The 17906-nt window shown below is 41.7% G+C and overlaps 1 protein-coding gene across 1 annotated transcript in view; it reads left to right on the top strand.

The window, feature by feature from the left end:
* Positions 1-17906, top strand: part of LOC134351218 (deleted in malignant brain tumors 1 protein-like) — a 41590-nt gene that overhangs the window by 14422 nt on the left and 9262 nt on the right. Inside the window, exons 5-10 of the mRNA XM_063057325.1 lie at positions 572-949; positions 2162-2476; positions 11088-11402; positions 13854-14171; positions 14259-14321; positions 14414-14731. Of these exons, the coding sequence (XP_062913395.1) occupies positions 572-949; positions 2162-2476; positions 11088-11402; positions 13854-14171; positions 14259-14321; positions 14414-14731 (1707 nt within the window). The remainder of the gene's footprint in view (positions 1-571; positions 950-2161; positions 2477-11087; positions 11403-13853; positions 14172-14258; positions 14322-14413; positions 14732-17906) is intronic.

Here is a 17906-nt window from a genome sequence, read left to right as displayed (position 1 = left end):
TACGATCTCTCCCTTTATCTCCATACACCCCTCGGGTGATTGCCACCCCCTTTTCTTTTCTCTATAACCCTCTGTCCTCGGAAATCAGAGTTCAACTTTCTCTAGCCCTGTGTCCAGTCATTTTTCATGATCTTTACATCAGCCTCCCACCGCACCCCGGTTGCTCCTATCACCTTGTGGTTCATCCGTCCCGCACTTTCTTACTCTGAATCCTCATCTTTTGTTTTCCCTGTCCTAACCTAGAGACTCGGCCCGAAATGTCGAATGTACTCTTTTCCATTGAGCTGCCTGGCCTGCTGAGTTCCTGCGGCATCCTGTGTGTATTGCTTGGATTTCCAGCATCTGAAGATTTTCTCATAATGTATTGGAAACAGTATTTTCTGATTCAATGAGGTGAAGAAGATATCTGCATTGCACTACTCAATGCATTCCATTTCGATGAATCTTCATGTAGAGAAAGAATTGTCAGACAGTCATGTGGAGAAGGTGGAAAATCAAACAATTTCTCCATTTTATTATTTTACTCTTTCTATCGAGAGAACTTAACTACCTTTAATTATATCTAAAACAGGGAAGCATGGACCACGCTTGGTTGATGGGAAGAGCAGATGCTCTGGCCGTGTGGAAGTCCTGCATGGAGACAAGTGGGGGACACTTTGTGATGAATACTTTAGCCTGGCAGATGCTGCCGTGGTCTGTGAACATCTACAGTGCGGGGCAGTAAGTGCAACTCCTAGAAGTGTTAACATTAGCGAAGGAAGAGGGCCATTGTGGAAGGATTACTACCGTTGTCTGGGGAACGAGTCCCGACTAACCGACTGTCCAGTCTCAGCCTGGGGTCAGATTAACTGTTCACATGCGAATGACGCTGGGGTCGCCTGCTCTGGTGAGTCAGGAATAATGTCGGACAGAAACAAACTGCTTTTTGGTCGTAAAAAATTGCACAACGGTAACGTGTTAAGTAATTTAACGAATGGTTTACTGGTGACCATATCTGACTGAGATTAAGAAGATAGTTGACACTTCTTAATTTCGCAGATACATGCCATGAGACCATATTCGTTGTATTATAAATGGACTGCATTTAAGTATATAGAGAATAATTCATCAATTGGAGAATAATTGTGCAAAAGACTGCAGGAGGATGACAATTTATTTATCAGTATAGCTGTCTTTGGCACTATGTAAACTTCTACAAATATAGAAATATAATATCTGTGCAGAGAATAACTGTGGTATATACTTTATTAATGAGTTGTTCAGCGACAATAAGAAATGAAGTGACCCATTTAAATTGGGTGACTAAGAGCAAACCCCGGCATTGTTACTATGAATTTAGAATACTTGTAACTTAGAAAAAGACAATTCATTCTACGTATTATGTATCATAGACTCTTTAACCTCCTCTAATATCAGTCCAATCCTTCCCGACTACACAACCTTCCATTGTTTTAATATCATCCGTGTATTCCTTAAATGTCCCTACTGTATCTGTCTCTTTCGGCAGCAGTAGCAGGCCGTTCCATGTGAACGACTGGGCTCTCTGTGTAAAGAACACAGCTCTGATGTTTTTATTTTTTTACCTATACATTCCTTGATTTACCGTAAAGTGATGCCTGCATGTATTCGCCATTTTGACCGTTGGGAAAAATCTCTGTCTATCCACACTACTTAAGGCTGTTATCATCTTGTACACCTCGATCAATTCCTATGTTGTTCTGCTTCGCTCCAAAGGAAAGAAAATCAGTCGCATTTTTTCTTTGTGTGTGCTTTTCTTTCGCCACTCGCAAAGAGAAGTTGCAACTCTTCTCCTAGGTTGGCTGTACTGAATGTTCAGTAACAAACTAAAGAGATTTACGAAAGAGCCGCCGGCGCCAACAATGTAGATTTGGTTAGGGATCCGAATACGTAACCATTCACTATTTATCAATATGTTCAAAGTTTAAATTGTATGCCTCATAATTCCAGTTTCTGAGATACGGTAAGGATATAGATTTATAGCTCAAAAGGGCTGACAACCTTTACTGGCATTGCTGGCAACCTAAGTAACATGTGGGAAAATAAGTGTATAAAACAAACTCTGCAATAATATCTGAAAAAAAATGTTATGGATACTTGTCCTTGATATTAACTGTTTTATCTATCTTCTTCGGTATCGTAGCTGAAATGTGGTCTTTGAGACTGAGCGATGGGGGAAGCCGATGCGACGGCCGAGTGGAGGTTTATGATAATGGCACCTGGCATAGATTGCAGGATAAAGATTGGAACCTCAATGACGCAAACGTTGTCTGTGGACAATTGCGTTGCGGCTTCGCCATATCCGCCTACAATTCCTCAAGGTCCAGAGAAACTGAACGGTCCGTGTGGGTGACCGAAGTTCAATGCGAAGGAAACGAGTCACATCTCCGAAACTGCAAAACTTCGGTGTTGAAAATGTTTTCTTCTGACATTTCAGGCGCTGGTGTCCTGTGTTCAGGTAAATATTGTCAAAAAGTTGCAATGTGAAATTGTGAACTGGTGTGGTCATCGAGAAATTCAGAGTCAATAAGGCACATAGATAGGTTTATAGCCATATCGGAGAAACAACCTTATTGAAGGATCTCTATTTTATAGTACAATGACACCCCGACCACCCTCCCCTCCCACACACACAACGCCTCCCGAAGCCCCATTCCACAGAGTTTACAACATAGTTGAATATCAGAAGGAATATCAGACTTCACAACCTGGGGAGGTGATTATATTCTAAATACAGAGCAAAACAACCTGTTTCCGGGCAGAATACGCGCAATTCACGCAGAGAGTCGGTATGTAATCTACTTCAATGGATATGTGACGCGCCAGTTGTAATGCTATGAACAGGATTTCGCAGACTCATTCGCCATTGGGCTGTGTGCCGAACCGGAGTGTCTTGTAGAGCGACAATATGGCGGGGGGTGGGGGGGAGTGTGGGGTGGAGAGAGCGGGAGAAGTGCCATTCATCCGTTTGCTTCAATCTAGTCAGGAATTGCAATTAGATTTCTGTTGATTACAAACTGCTAAAATTACTGCCTATGCACGTTTAAACAACAGAGATTGATTCACTTATGTAAGCACAGACCTGGGAGGATGAAAGCTCATTTTGCATGCTGTACAATTACGAAAATGAAGTTTCGGTTCAATATATGTGAAACTCTCAGGGTGAACTCTCAGTTTGCGATCTTTTAATGAGAATGATGGACCATGTTTTCTGCATTTATCAAATATTCCCGAATAGTAAGAATATAGTTTTGTTCAAGGGATTCTTGTTACAGCATTTAAACCACAATCTATGGAAAATATCAATAGGTGGCAGCACATTAGTGGTGCTATAGTCTCTGGAAACTGCATTAGTTTCATCGCTGTGAAACAATCTGTCTTCAATTGTGTCCACGCTACCCCAATGAATAGACGTGTGTTAAGTATCTTAGTAAATAAATGTGTTTTTGACTGCATCTCCTACAACAGTTAATTGAATGAGAAAAAGTTACATCTAGTTCTATGTCAAAGAAAAACATTATATCCAAGAACACTGCTCCTAGAGGGTGTACAAACCTTGGTTGGTCTCGCCAGCTACATCTTCTAACACACGCTCTGCAATTCTCACTGCTGTTGCCTTCGTGAGTTCACCCTTTTGACAGTATCAAGTATGGTTCAACTCATGTGACCTTCTGAATTACATGTTGGAGGAATGCAGAAAATCAGGGAATCAACTTTGACGTTGTGCACGAAGTTGTGTGTGTGTGTGTGTGTGTGTGTGTGTGTGTGTGTGTGTGTGTGTCTGTGTGTGTGTGTGTTTGTAAGGGGTTTCTTTTTTAATAAGTTACTGTGTAGTGTAATTAAAATTGCTTCTTTCTTATGTTATAATTGAAAGGGATTCTTTGTTAAGTTAACTGCTGAATAAGTCCTCCCGCTAGCAGTTTGTTTTGGATTATCTATTGATAAGAGAACGAATGAACCAAATGGGATAGTTGTTATGATTTTGGTGTGCCTGTTAGATATTGTATGCGCAGGGTTTTGGGGGAGAAGGCCAGAGAGAGAGACAGAGGATGGACCAGGTGCTTTGAGTCCGCTAACGGGGTCGGACCCCGAGCGGGGCGTTCGGCGAGGAGAGGAGACGGAGACGGACTCGTGTGTAGCGTCTGGTCGACCACCGTTGCTGGTCCCAGGCGGCCAGTCCAGGTGGTTCGAGGGATCGCAGGGTGAAGAAGAATGGTCCCGAGCTCCAACTGGTTGTGCACGAAGAGATTGAACTTCGATAAGTGTGGCGCCTTTTATTTTCCTTTTATATTTTATTCTCTATCAATTCTATAGTTCCAGTAATATCTATACACTGTAAATTATTTAATGGTATCTGGTGTATTGTCTGTTATTTGGGCGAGGTGGTGTACATCACACAGCACCCACAAAAACCGATTCCGCAGTTTGGCGGGTACGAGGGCTATTTCCCTGGACGACAGCGAACCGAGCGACCCTGAGGCTGGCCAAGGGGCTACAAGTGCATGGGGTGCTGGTGTTGGCGGTAAATGATGTAAGAGATTCACGTGCTAGGTGAAAGATATAAGGGGTTGAGATGAATGAATCCACTATGAATCTGGTTTATGACAGTAGACTATGAAAATAAAAATGACAGAAGACGGGGCATCAACTGGTGATGATAACCGACAAATGAGAAGTTATGAGAGGGGACCGTGAACGGGGAAAAGTAAAAGAAAGAATAGAGAGCGGCTATTGTGGAAATTACCGTAAGTGAGAGTTATTTCCTACAGATTGAGGTGGACGGAATTATGATCGAGTTGACCTGTATGGTGAATGCAGTTTACGGCGTATCTAGTAAAACGTTCAGATATTTCAGTCCCATGCGGTAGGTGCAGGTTTGACGAAGGAAATGGCAACGAGTGAATAAAATTAAGCGGCTGATCTCCAGCCTTATTTCATTTTTCATCATTTATGGTTGATCAAAGTATGAGACAAAAGTGACGCTAAGAATTTTCAGTGTTTATCCGATAATTGCCAGTAGAAACACGAGCGAAATTCTCAGAGAACATATTTTTATTGTGTGTTTTTTTTTTCTGCGCTGCTGCTTTAACATGAAATGATTCATATTATAATTTGCTCATCCGGACAGATGCTCATTGACAGTGCGGCACGGAGTTCTTTTTTTTTTCGTATTTATATTGCACAGATATGAGTTCTATCATAAAATATTTAATGCAATGTGATTTTCCATTCACAAGGTGATGATTGGATGGAGATAGGACAGTGGCTTCCAAAGCGGTGTCCACGGCGTATAAAACGACGAGTTCCCCATAGTTAGGAGCTTTACCTGCTGATAAATACAGTTTTAATCTTTTAAGCCAATTAAATTTTGTTGCATATATATACCACAGATATGTAGTACAGATACAGGTCAAGGAAAGGAAATCTGAACTGTGAATAAATGATGCGTTATAGGAAAAAGAAATCCAGGCAAATATGAATGGCAGAAGTTCCCTCCGTTTTCACACTTTCTGAAAAGCACATTTTGGTTATGACTGGAACAGTTACGTGGAGAAGTATCAAACAAAATGATAATAATCATTTTTTTTTAATTCACCATCTCAAAAATGAAATACAGCTTGTATTGTTGGCGAAGCCTGTCGAGCTGAATTGCAACCATTTTACTTGAATATGCTCTTCTTATTCTCTTTAAGCTCCTTCACCTACATTGGAGCACAAGTCGCCGACAGCAGCTGACCAGTGTCCCCTGTGAATGACTTTGTTGCATTTGATGTTGTGTTTCGGGCTTTCGGTTTTCGCCACATAATTTCATACATCCTCTTAGGAAAGTTCCTTCCTCTCCCAGGGATGATGTCTAAGTAGTTTCTGTTGAAACATTTGTATCACTGTTTTTTACGAAGCTGGGTTTTGGGTTTGTCCATGGCGGAGTCGCGCACGCTCGACAACAGCGAAGACTTGCCCTCATTGAGGACCATGTAGGTAAGCTGCGAATCAAATTCTGAAATTGAAAACGCTACTGATGTTCATCCCAAGTAATCAAATACAGTGGTCAAAATTTCTGTTACTGTGAATAGCTAAGCGAGTAAAAGATGAAATGATTTCCAAAAGGCATAACGTTAAAGACGACACATTCCTTTAATATTTTAAGCAAGGTAAAACTTTTTGTTTTTATATCGATCTCTTACAGTTTCAAAATAACAAAAAGGGAAAGGGCCCGAAGCAAAAATTTGGGCACCCTGCATGGCGGTACTTAGTAACATCCCCTGTGGCAAGTCTCACAGCTGGTAAACGATTTTTGTAGCCAGCAAAGAGTCTTTTAATTCTTGTTTGCGGGATTTCCGCCAATTCTTCCTTGCAAAAGGCTTCTAGTTCTGTGAGATTCATGGGCCGCCTTGCATGCGCTGCTCTTTTGAAGTCTATTCGCAGATTCTCGATGATATTTAGGTCAGTGGACTGTTAGGGCCATGGCAAAACCTTCAGCTTGCGCCTCTTGAGGTAGTCCATTGTGGTTTTGAGGTCTGTTTATGTTTATTATCCTGTTGTAGAGCCATCCCCTTTTCACCTTCAGCTTTTTTACAGACGGTGTGATGTTTGCTTCCAGTATTTGCTGGTATTTAATTGAATCCATTCTTTCCTCGACCAGTAAACTTTCCCCGTGCCATTGGCTGCAACACAAGTCGAAAGCATGATCGATTAACTCCCGTGCTTAACGGTTGGAGAGCGGTTGTGTTCATCAAATTCTGCACCTTTCTTTCTCCAAACACACCTTAGCTTATTGCTGCAAAATGTTCTATTCAAAAGGTTCAAAGGAACATCTAAACAAGCCTGATGCATTTTGGAAACAAGTCATGTGGATTGATGAAGTTAAAATAGAACTTCCACAATGGACTAAGTCAAGAGGCACAAGCTGAAGGCTTTGCCATGTCCCTCATAGTCCCCTGTCCTAAGCATCATCGAGAATCTGTGGATCGACCTCAAAAGGGCAGTGCAGGCAAGACGGCGCAAGAATCTTACAGAACTAAAAGCCTTTTGCAAGGAAGAATGGGCGATAATTCTCCCAAACAAAAATTTGAAGACTCTTAGCTGGAGACAAAAAGGGTTTACATGATGTTTACGTCAGGACTATGAGGGGCATGGCAAAACCTTCAGCTTGCGCCTCTTGAAGTAGTCCATTGTGGAAGTTATATTTTAACTTCATTAGTCCACAAGACTTGTTTCCAAAATGCATCAGGCTTGTTCAGATGTTCCTATGAAACTCTTGAATAGAATTGTTTGGAGGTAATGAGCAAAGATATGTTTGGAGAAAAAAAAGGGTACAGAATTTCAAGAAAAGAACCCCTTTCCGACTGCTAGGCACGGGAATGGATCGATCATGCCTTGCGCTTGTTTCGTAAAAGGTGGTCTTACTCAGTATTGCCATGCAGTGTGTCCAAACTTTTGCTTCGGGTCCTTTTCCATTTTTTGTTATTTTGAAACTGTAAAAGATGGAAATAAAAAAAAGTTTTCTTGCTTTAAAATATTTTTAAAAATGTCATCTTTAACTTTAAGCCTTTTGGATATCAGTTCATCTTTTACTCGCTTAGCTGCTCACAGTAACAGAAATTTTGACTACGGGCGCCCAAACATTTGCATGACACTATTATATATCGATACTAGACAAAGTTCAAACTTTGCAGATGGCGACAGTATCAGTAACCCCACAGAAGTTATTGTCAAATAGGTATAAATCAACAACAACAATATTAAAATTGTGAAAAATTGACATTTTTTCGTCTGGGCTCTCAGCAAAACGGATAGCAGGAGTGGAAGTTAATATTTACACTTAAAACAGATCCTAGCAGTATTTGTCATAAAGATTAATTCTGCATAATACTTTAAGCTCCATTTAATCGAAGTATCGATGCAATTAGCTGGAAAGGCAGAGACATCCTCAGAACGTGACCACAGTTGTGTGCACTCGTCCTTTGGAAGGAGATATTGCCTAACAGCAGTTCTGGCAGAAAAAAAAAAATGTTTTGAATCAGAGGAAGAGGCAGACAAAATAGTAAGCAATATCTTTATTCATCAAAGAGCAACAATTATTTCCCAGCCCTTTTCTCCAGAAATATGAACACCTGCCTTGGCTAATGAATATCCTACGTATATATTCCAACCCTCATTATCCATAATGGTCTTTGCTGTTTTTGTTTTTGATATGAATTATTTTTATTGGCAAAGTCCATTATTTATTATTCAAGGGATTGTTTGTTTGTACATTAGAGCTTTGTTTGTACGATTAAAGAAACAGACACCTATCTTCGTTAAAAATACAGACAACAATGATGTATCACTACCTAAAAAATGACATAGTTCAATTTTAGACTTTATTAAACTCCTGTATCTGTGAAGACATCAGATTTAGTAAGAAACGAGGGCGTGGACATCAGTTCCTTATCAATTCCTGGTAAAATGGGGCTGATTGGATCATAGAAACATGGAAGCATAGAAAATAGGTGCAGGAGCAGGCCATTCGGCCCTTCGATCCTGCACCGCCATTAAGTACGATCATGGCTGATCATCCAACTCAGAACCCTATACCTGCCTTCTCTCCATACCCCCTAATCCCTTTAGCCACAAGGGTCTTATATAACTCCCTCTTAAATATAGCCAACGAACTGGCCTCAACTGTTTCCTGTGGCAGAGAATTCCACAGATTCACCACTCTCTATGTGAAGAGGTTTTTCCTCACCTTGGTCTTAAAAGGCTTCCCCTTTATCCTCAAACTGTGACCCCTTGTTCTGGACTTCCCCAACATCCGGAACAATCTTCCTGCATCTCGCCTGTCCAATCCCTTTCGAAGTGTATACGTTTCTCTCAGATCGTCCCTCAATCGTCTAAATTCCAGAGAGTCTAAGCCTAATCGATCCAGTATTCCATTATATGAAAGTACTGCCATACCAAGAATCAATCTGTTGATCTTCTTTGTACCCCTTCTGTGGCAAGAATGTCTTTTCTCAGATTAGGGGACCAAAACTGCATGCAATACTCTAGATGTTGGCTCACCAAGGCCTTGTACAACTGCAGTAGTACCTCCCTGCTCTTGTACTGGAATCCTCTTGTTATGAATGCCAGCATACCGTTTGCCCTTTTCACCGCCTGCTGTACCTGCATGCCCACTTTCAATGACTGGTGTACAATGACACCCAGCTCTCGTTGCACCTCCCCTTTTCCTAATCGGCCACCATTCAGATAATAATCTGTTTTCCTGTTCTTGCCACCAAAGTTGATAACCTCACATTTATCCACATTAAATTGCATCTGCCATGATTTTGTCCGCTGACCTAACCTATCCAAGTCACCCTGCATCCCTTTAGCATCCTCCTCACAGCTAACAGTGCCGCCGAGTTTCGTGTCATCCACAACCTTGAAGATGCTGCATTTAATTCCCTCGTCTAAATCATTAATATATATTGTAAACAACTGGGGTCCCAGCACTAAGCCTTGCGGTACCACACTAGTCATTGCCTGCCATTCTGAAAAGGTCCCGTTTATTCCCACTCTTTTCTTCCTGTCTGCCAACCAATTCTCTATCCACGTCAATACCTTACCCCCAATACCGTGTGCTTTAAGTTTGCACACTAATCTCCTGTGTGGGACCTTGTCAAAAACCTTTTGAATATCCAAATATACCACATCCACTGGTTCTCCCCGATCCACTTACTATTTATATCCTTAAACAATTCTATGAGATTCGTCAGACATAATTTTCCTTTCACAAATCCATGCTGACTTTGTCCGCTGATTTCACCACTTTCCAAATGTGCTGTTATGACGTCTTTGATACCTGACTCTAGCATTTTCCCCCCACCGCGGATGTCAGGCTTACCCGTCTATAATTTCCCGCTTTCTCTCTCCCTCCTTTTTAAAAAAAGCGGGGTTACATTAGCCACCCTGCAATCCTCAGGAACTGATCCAGAATCTAAAGAGTTTTGAAAAAATCACCTCTTATGCATCCACTATTTCTTGGGCTACTCCCTTAAGCACTCTGGGATGCAGACCATCTAACCCTGAGGATTTATCTGACCTTTATCCCTTCAATTGACCTAACACCACTTCCCCTACTGTCATGTATTTCCCTCAGTTCCTGCATCTAACTAGATCCTCGATCCCCTACCATTTCCGGAAGTTCATTTATGTCCACCTTAGTGAAGTCAGAACCAAAGTAGATATTCAATTGTTCGCCATGTCATTGTTCCCCATGATCAATTCACCTGTTTCTGAATGTAAGGGATCTACATTTGTCTTAACCTATCTTCTTCTTTTCAGATATCTATATAAGCTTTAACAGTCAGTTTTTTATGTTCCCTGCCAGCTTTCTCTCATAACCTTTTTTTTTCCCCTTTCCTAATTAAGCCCTTTGTACTCCTCTGCTGGACTCGGAATTTCTCCTCGTCCTCAGGTTTGCCGCTTTTTTCTGGCTAATTTGTAAGTTTCTTCACCATACTCGCCATTGTGATTGTACAACCGGAGAAACTGGATAAGAGGTACAGTGGAAAGATGCTCACTTGCCAACGATATGGTCCAATGCTCTTTCCGCTGCCTTGGGAGAGGACGACATCCTTCTAATTATGGATCACTGCTCTGGTGTCGACCATGCTCCAGGCAGTGAAAACCCGATTAAAAGAAATGCCAAGCCCCGCACAGTAATGTAGCCAATGTTTGCCACCATGATTGATGTATGGTTCTTCATACAGTACCTTGTCCAAAGAAAAACCGCACCTGGGATATCCAACGCCCAACTTTCTACGTAGGGTACTAATTTTGGGTGTTGCAACTTGGTTCAGAAATAAACCAGCGACTGAATGCGCAGCTCCGTGGAAAGCTCAAACCCGCGCTGGGTATCTTACTGAATTCTGACAGCCTTTTCACTTTTGAGTTTTTGCTTCAGCACTTTCAACTCCCAGTATTCTATGGCATCATTGCACAATTACTTTCAAAGATTAATTTCAGAGGAATTTTCAGAAATGAGAATGAGGTGATGAAATCAATTTTTAACGGAATGGGTAAACTCGTATGTTTCTTTTCAACAGACCACTTGCAGTTAAGGCTATTTGGCAGTGAAGATGGGTGCGCTGGAAGACTGGAGATTTATTACCATGGATCCTGGGGAACAGTCTGCGATGACTCCTGGGATCTAGTTGACGCGAACGTGGTATGCAGGCAACTACGTTGTGGTTATGCTTTGGAGGAAAGCAATTTTCGTATCTGTGGACGAAGCACTGGAGAAATTTGGCTGGATGAAACGATATGTTCAGGTAGTGAAACGTACCTCTGGAAATGTCCTTCAGCCCCGTGGGCCCAACATGACTGCAGCCATAAGGAAGATGTGACAGTGGAATGTTCCGGTAAGCGGATATCCATTATGCTGATTTTCTGCAGCGTGTTATTTCAGTCTTCACTTTGGAGATTTGTGAAACTATTTACGGCACACAATAGGGATATTAAAATATAAATATAGATATCTGCAGCACATTGTAGGCCCTTCGGCCCACAATGTTGTGCCGACCATATAAACTACTCTAGAAACTGCGTACGGTTTCCCTGCTACATAACCCTTTATTTTTCGAAGTTCCATGTACCTAGATCTATCACCGTCACTGGCAGCGCATGCCACGAACCCACCACCATTACACTGACAATAATGGCTAATCTGTATAATGTTTTCGCTCTGCATGTTGAAACTAAAACAATTAACATATTGTACCCGATTAGCTTCAACAAGAGTGTGAAAGCGAAAAGCCGTTCAGTTTTAGCAGCAAATAAGATAGAGAGGTGAATGTGTAACACATTGTCAACACCACTAATTGCAGAAAACGTATCAAGTAATCCAGCATTGAGGGTAACTGGTTCAGAAAACGCCACGTTCTTTTACCAGATCTGTTGCTTAGCGCATTTTTTCTGCTACGGACTGTAGGCCAGAAAACTCTATTTATTTTTACTTTGATGGAGAGAACTATCGAACTTCCCCGACCCAACGAGATGAACAAATAATTGACTTGCTAACCCTTACCTCTTGGAATCCGGAGCACCCAGAGCAAAGCACTATGTCACGTGGGAAGGCATAAGCTCTTTACAGGGAGCGGCGGTATTGATCCCGGAAAAACAAGTGAAAACACTAACAAGTAGAAACATTGGTTCTGTGGCAAATTGGAAATACGCAAACATTAAAATACCTAACTCCAGATATTGATTCTGGAAGATTTCGTGGAACCTAATTATTTCTCAAACTTCTGTTGCATTTGATTGTTGCAGTAAGGCTCTTCAAGGTATGAAAGAAATAATAGGTGTGGAACGTCGTTGTTGAACTATTAGGGGACCAGAGATCATCTGCACGACACAGTTGAACGCAGGAGTTGATCAGGGCGATTAAGCTGTGAAAGGGAGACAGATTGTTACCTTCGCCAATAATACCTGCAAGATGTAAGAATCGAAGGAGTGCAAGAGAATCTTTACGTAAACTGCAAAGATTAAGTTCTCGATAGAGGGAAGACAATAGAGTCGCTTCTCAAACACTTGCATCAGACAGCGTCCTATAATCTAATAGGCGGTTTCTGCAGGTTGGACACGGAGTGAGCATTTCTTTCGAAAGACTGAAGCGTGGGTCATTAGTTATGAAGCTCTGCAGGGACCTTTACCCATCAAAGTTGCTGATGAACGCAGCAGGCCAGGCAGTATCTCTAGAAAGAGGTACAGTCGACGTTTCAGACCGAGGCCCTTCGTCAGGACTAACTGAAGGGAAAGCTAATAAGAGATTTGAACGTGGGAGGGGAAGGAGGAGATCCAAAATGATAGGAGAAGACAGGAGGGGGAGGGATGGAGCCAGGAGCTGGAAAGGTCATTGGCTTCAGGGATATGAGAGGATTATGGGACGGGAGGCACAGGGTGAAGGAAAAGGGGAAGGATGGGGAGAAACCCAGAGGATGGGCAATGGGATGTTCCCATTCCAATCATACAGATCTGTTTTTTGCTAACTGCCGACAGGACATCAACCGTCTCGACTTCACTGCACCTTGTTCCCATTCCAACCTTAGATATACCCCTTGCCCATCCTTTGGGTTTCCCAACCCCCGTCCCCCTTTTCCTTCTCCCTGGGCCTCCTGTCCCATGATCCTCTCATATCTCTTTTGCCAATCACCTGTCCAGCTCTTGGCTCCATCCCTCCCCCTCCTGTCTTCTCCTTTCATCTTGGATCTCCACCTCCCCCTCCCACTTTCAAATTTCTTACTAGCTCTTCCTTCAGTTAGTCCTGACGAAGGGTCTCGGCCTGAAACGTCGACTGTACCTCTTCCTAGAGATGCTGCCTGGCCTGCTCCGTTCACTAGCAACTTTGATGTGTGTTGCTTGAATTTCCAGCATTTGCAGTATTCATCGTGTTTGCAGGGACCTTTACCGTTTATTTCCAATTATTTATTTCTTGCATCTCTGTTCATTTTCGCCATCATGTGCAGAGGCGGAAAACTACTAAAACCTGCTCCTCATTTTCACCCAACCCATCCTCAGATTCAATGCCTGATCCTTCGCACAACCGGTGAAGTGCAATACAATTTCACTAACAGTCCCACGTTTCTATTCCTCCACATTCCGTAATTGAATAGAATATTGCTGTTTGCTGTTCACTAATTTCTTTATCTGTCCACACCTTACTCTCCCTATTCAGTGTTACGCTGGCTTTCAGGTTTTTTTTTGAGGTATTACAAATATCTATCACGTGCCCTTTTTAGTTTTACAAAAACAAGAAGGTTTTCTGTGGTATGAAAGCATTGTTCGGACCTTTGAATTAACTGATTTGTTCTCAGAGCACAAAGAAATGCGCCTGGTGAATGGAAACCACAGCTGTGAAGGGAGAGTGGAAGTGCGGTACAATGGGAGGTGGGGAACAGTTTGTTCCGAGACACTGGATAAAACGGCTGGGAACGTGATTTGCAAGCAAATGAAATGCGGACCCGTAGAATCCATTCAGTATGACTTCCAGAAGTATGGAAAAGGTTCTGATCCAATATGGCTGGATGAAATAGCATGTCACTCGTACGAGTCGACTCTTTGGCAGTGTCATGCAGACCCATGGGGGAAACACGACTGTCAACATAACGAAGATGCAGGTGTTGAATGTAAAGGTAACAAATGGAACTCATAATCTGGCGATTTGCATTATAGACGTTGTTGTTTAAAATAGATAGACAGCATTCTTCTCTTGTCATCAGAAACGGAAATACGGGAGAGGTCCAGTGTAAAAGGTTGCGAGGCATCCTATGTATCTCAAGCAGGTAATCTGCGCTGCAAGTTACAATAGCATTTATCAGTTTAAATTTAGTTTCGGAGCTTTGATTAATGCAAAATAATGTTGTTGTTTTTTCAGCGTCAGAACTACCGTTGCGTCTTTCTGGCAGCAACACTAATTGCTCCGGAAGGTTGGAAATACAGTTCAATAATATCTGGGGCACGATATGCGATGATTCCTGGGATATAGGCGATGCCAATGTAGCGTGCAGGCAGCTGGGCTGTGGCTCAGCCCTTTGGACTCTCGGGTCGGATAAAATTGTCCACGGTGTCGGTGATATTTGGCTGGATGAAGTGAAATGCAAAGGAAGTGAAGCTTTTCTGTCCAGTTGTCTTGCCTCTTCACCCGGTCAACATGATTGTGATCATAAGGAAGATGTCTTTGTTACTTGTTCAGGTAGGTGCCCTTGGTTAAATTCCATGTTTTTTTTTCCAAATGATTTGTAAACGGCGGAATCATATACAACTGAAAAATAAAACCGAAAATAGATGAAGTTATTAATATTTATCCAATAATTCTCTTCACAGCAGATTCCGCATCTCTCACTGGTTCGACCGTTTCAGGTATTTGATATTATGGCATTTTTCCTTTATTCGATCCCGAAAGTAGTATAACAGCAGCACTGATTTTCCTCTGTTACTATTTGTCAATTCAAAGGAATACAGCGATGAACATATTTGCCGATATCCTTATTGTCCAACCAAGTGTTCAGATCAGGATGTTGTAAAATTCTTAAAACTAATATATCCAACTCCAGCCAAATATCTCGTATAGAATAGCTTAGGTGGACATCGGGGTAATTGCCTCATTATTGAGCATCCACAAAGTGCCTTGAAAAGGTGTTCTTATTGAAACGTTGAAGAATTTCCACTGCACATTTGGTAAAAGATTGCTGATCTTTGTGTGAATAGTGACAATTAATTCATAGTATTCGTTGGAACCAATATCATCTGCAATTTGGAGATTAAGTGCAGGCTATTTGATACGTTAATGCGGAGCCGTTTGCTATTTTCTAAGTTCATGCTGAAGTCCTCTAGATGAGTCCCATGCAGTGAATTTTGTATGAGTATTGTAATTGCAAGAAAACCCAACACCACATTCCGGAGATTGGTAGTTAACACCTCCCTAGAATACTATATCCTTGTCTTCTGGCCAGCAGACTCGCAATCGAACTACTGATGTCCCATAACTTAGTGTCCTCTTCCCCTATCGTGCTCGTTGTACTTTCGTTGCTGCAGGGCCAGATACTGCTCGAACTCCATTTACAAGTTTTCTGAAGATACCACCATAAAAAAAATACATATCACGACAACCACGAGTCAGTGAAGGGGATTGGAGGCAAAGCCATATAGGGTGATTAAAAGAACCTTTCCCTCAAGGTCAGCAAAACAAACGAGGTTATCGGTGAATTCAGGGATGAGTTATGTTTACATCAACAATATTGAGGGTAATTGGGTGGAAAGTTTCATGGTACGAGCTGTGAACATTTCCAGTAGGGTATCGTGCTCTAACCATGCAGAGAGTACGGCTCAGAAAGCTCAACAACCCCTCTATTTCATCAGGAAGTTAAAGGCATTTGAACATCCCTATCGGCCCTTACCAATTATTAAGGACGCACTGCAGGAAGTATCCTATCTGGATGGATAAGGGCTTACTATGACCCGCTCCCATGGCATAAGGCAACTACAGATGCTCAGCAGATCATGGAAAACAATATCTCTTCTATAGACTCTGACTTATCTTCTCACTGCCACCGTAAATCATGCGGTATAATGAAAGCTCCCAACCACCGCATGAATTTTTTCATCAATACTTTCCATGACGCAGAAGTTACAAAAGTCTAAAAGAGGATCAAACTTAACTTCCAACACGCTTGTATAAACCTAATAAATAGATGACTAGTACAAAAGTATCTATTCCAATTTACTTCGTTAAGATCTTGCTCTTTATTGTATACCTGCACTACATTTTCTCTGCAGCTGTGCTGCTGTTGACAATTTATACCTTCTGTTATTGTTTTATCTTACCCATCACCAAATTTTAATGTTAGCTGCATGACCAGTATGTAAGACACACTTTTCACTGTATTTCGATACACGTGACAGCAATAAATTAGTTCCAATGCGGATTCCAGAATGTTCACTTTTAGCCAGTTTGTTCCCGAGCCGGAAGAATTGAATAGACGGGGCATATCTTTCCACGGCCTGTGAGATTGTCTGTATGGATCTTCTTTGCAAATTGTGCTGTGAGTCTGGCTGGCTTGGCTGCATATTTTGTATGATGTACTGTACTGCTTTGAGCTGTTGGTTATACGGTATCATTGTTGGTAAATCTGCAGCTTGCAAGTGTCTTCTGCATTTATCGCAATGCAACACGGAGAAGAATGTCACCGTTTCACAGAGGCACCTTGGATCGCATAACTGCAGTGCAGAAGTCAAGGGGGACAAAGAAAAACAACTAGAAATTAAATACTTACAACTCTAAATTTGAATGCTATTCATGTATCCTTATTCCCCTCAAAACTAACGACCCCCTACATATGTGTACGTCTAATTGAGTGGTACATTATCGAGGAGGTCGATTGTGATCGAGCAAGTCATTCAACCTGTTTGGAAGACTTGCTGGTCTCAGGGATATTTCCAAGTGTTTATGGACAATGAGGAGTTAACAATTCAGGAAAACACAGGGATGTTAAAGAACCTTGACGAACATTTTGTTCAAACAGCGTTTATCCTGACAGGCCGAGATTTAGTTTCGCCTGGAAAGAATGTTGATGAGTTTGAGAGATAATTTTGACATTGGAGGATTGATCGAGAGTCATTGTGTTGTCTAATATTATGAGGAAACTAATGCCCTGCAGCGTCGGGTGGCTAGAACAACTTTAGACGTACATTCAACAGGGATTGTTCGCTAACTTGAGTTAACATAGCATCATGTTTAGTAGCAGGTTATCGACCGTCCGATAACCTACTATGTGTGCGGCTGACATTTCAACAGAAGAGAAAAAAAGGGGAAGACCTTCCAACCCGCTTTGTACTGCGGCTTTAATGCTGTAATTCCACTAATTTCATCTCTATAAGTTGCGAGGATCTCCAGTTGCGAAAATTGATGTTTGTGGTTGAAGAGATTTGGAGTCGGTATGAATTATGGAAAACACGATTAACCTTCGAGTAGTGGAAATGCTTGCCAGGACAAATACCATTCGTGCTGCAATAACTTGACCCTTTATTTATTGAAGATGCCCTGCGGACTCCGTGTGTACGTGTTGTTTCTTTTCACAACAGAAATTTCAGCCACAACTCTGTGACCCCTGACAATAAACCATTACCTATTTTGTAACTGCTCATGGCCCTCATGTTTCGGACAGATCATTTTGTCATTTAAACAGATTATCCTGATCGACTCACAATATATTTTCAGAGCTATAGACTTCTACCTGATAGGCATCCACCATTGGATTCTATTTTTTTTAATCTCCATAATTCTCTCATCGTAGCATTTGCTTCATTTGCCTTTTCCATTTTCAACACCGATGACGTATTTTCTAATGTTTATCGGGTTTTGTTCCATC

This window comes from Mobula hypostoma, chromosome 8, assembly GCF_963921235.1.
Source record: "Mobula hypostoma chromosome 8, sMobHyp1.1, whole genome shotgun sequence".
NCBI lineage: Eukaryota > Metazoa > Chordata > Chondrichthyes > Myliobatiformes > Myliobatidae > Mobula > Mobula hypostoma.
This window is presented reverse-complemented; position numbering and strand designations above follow the sequence as displayed.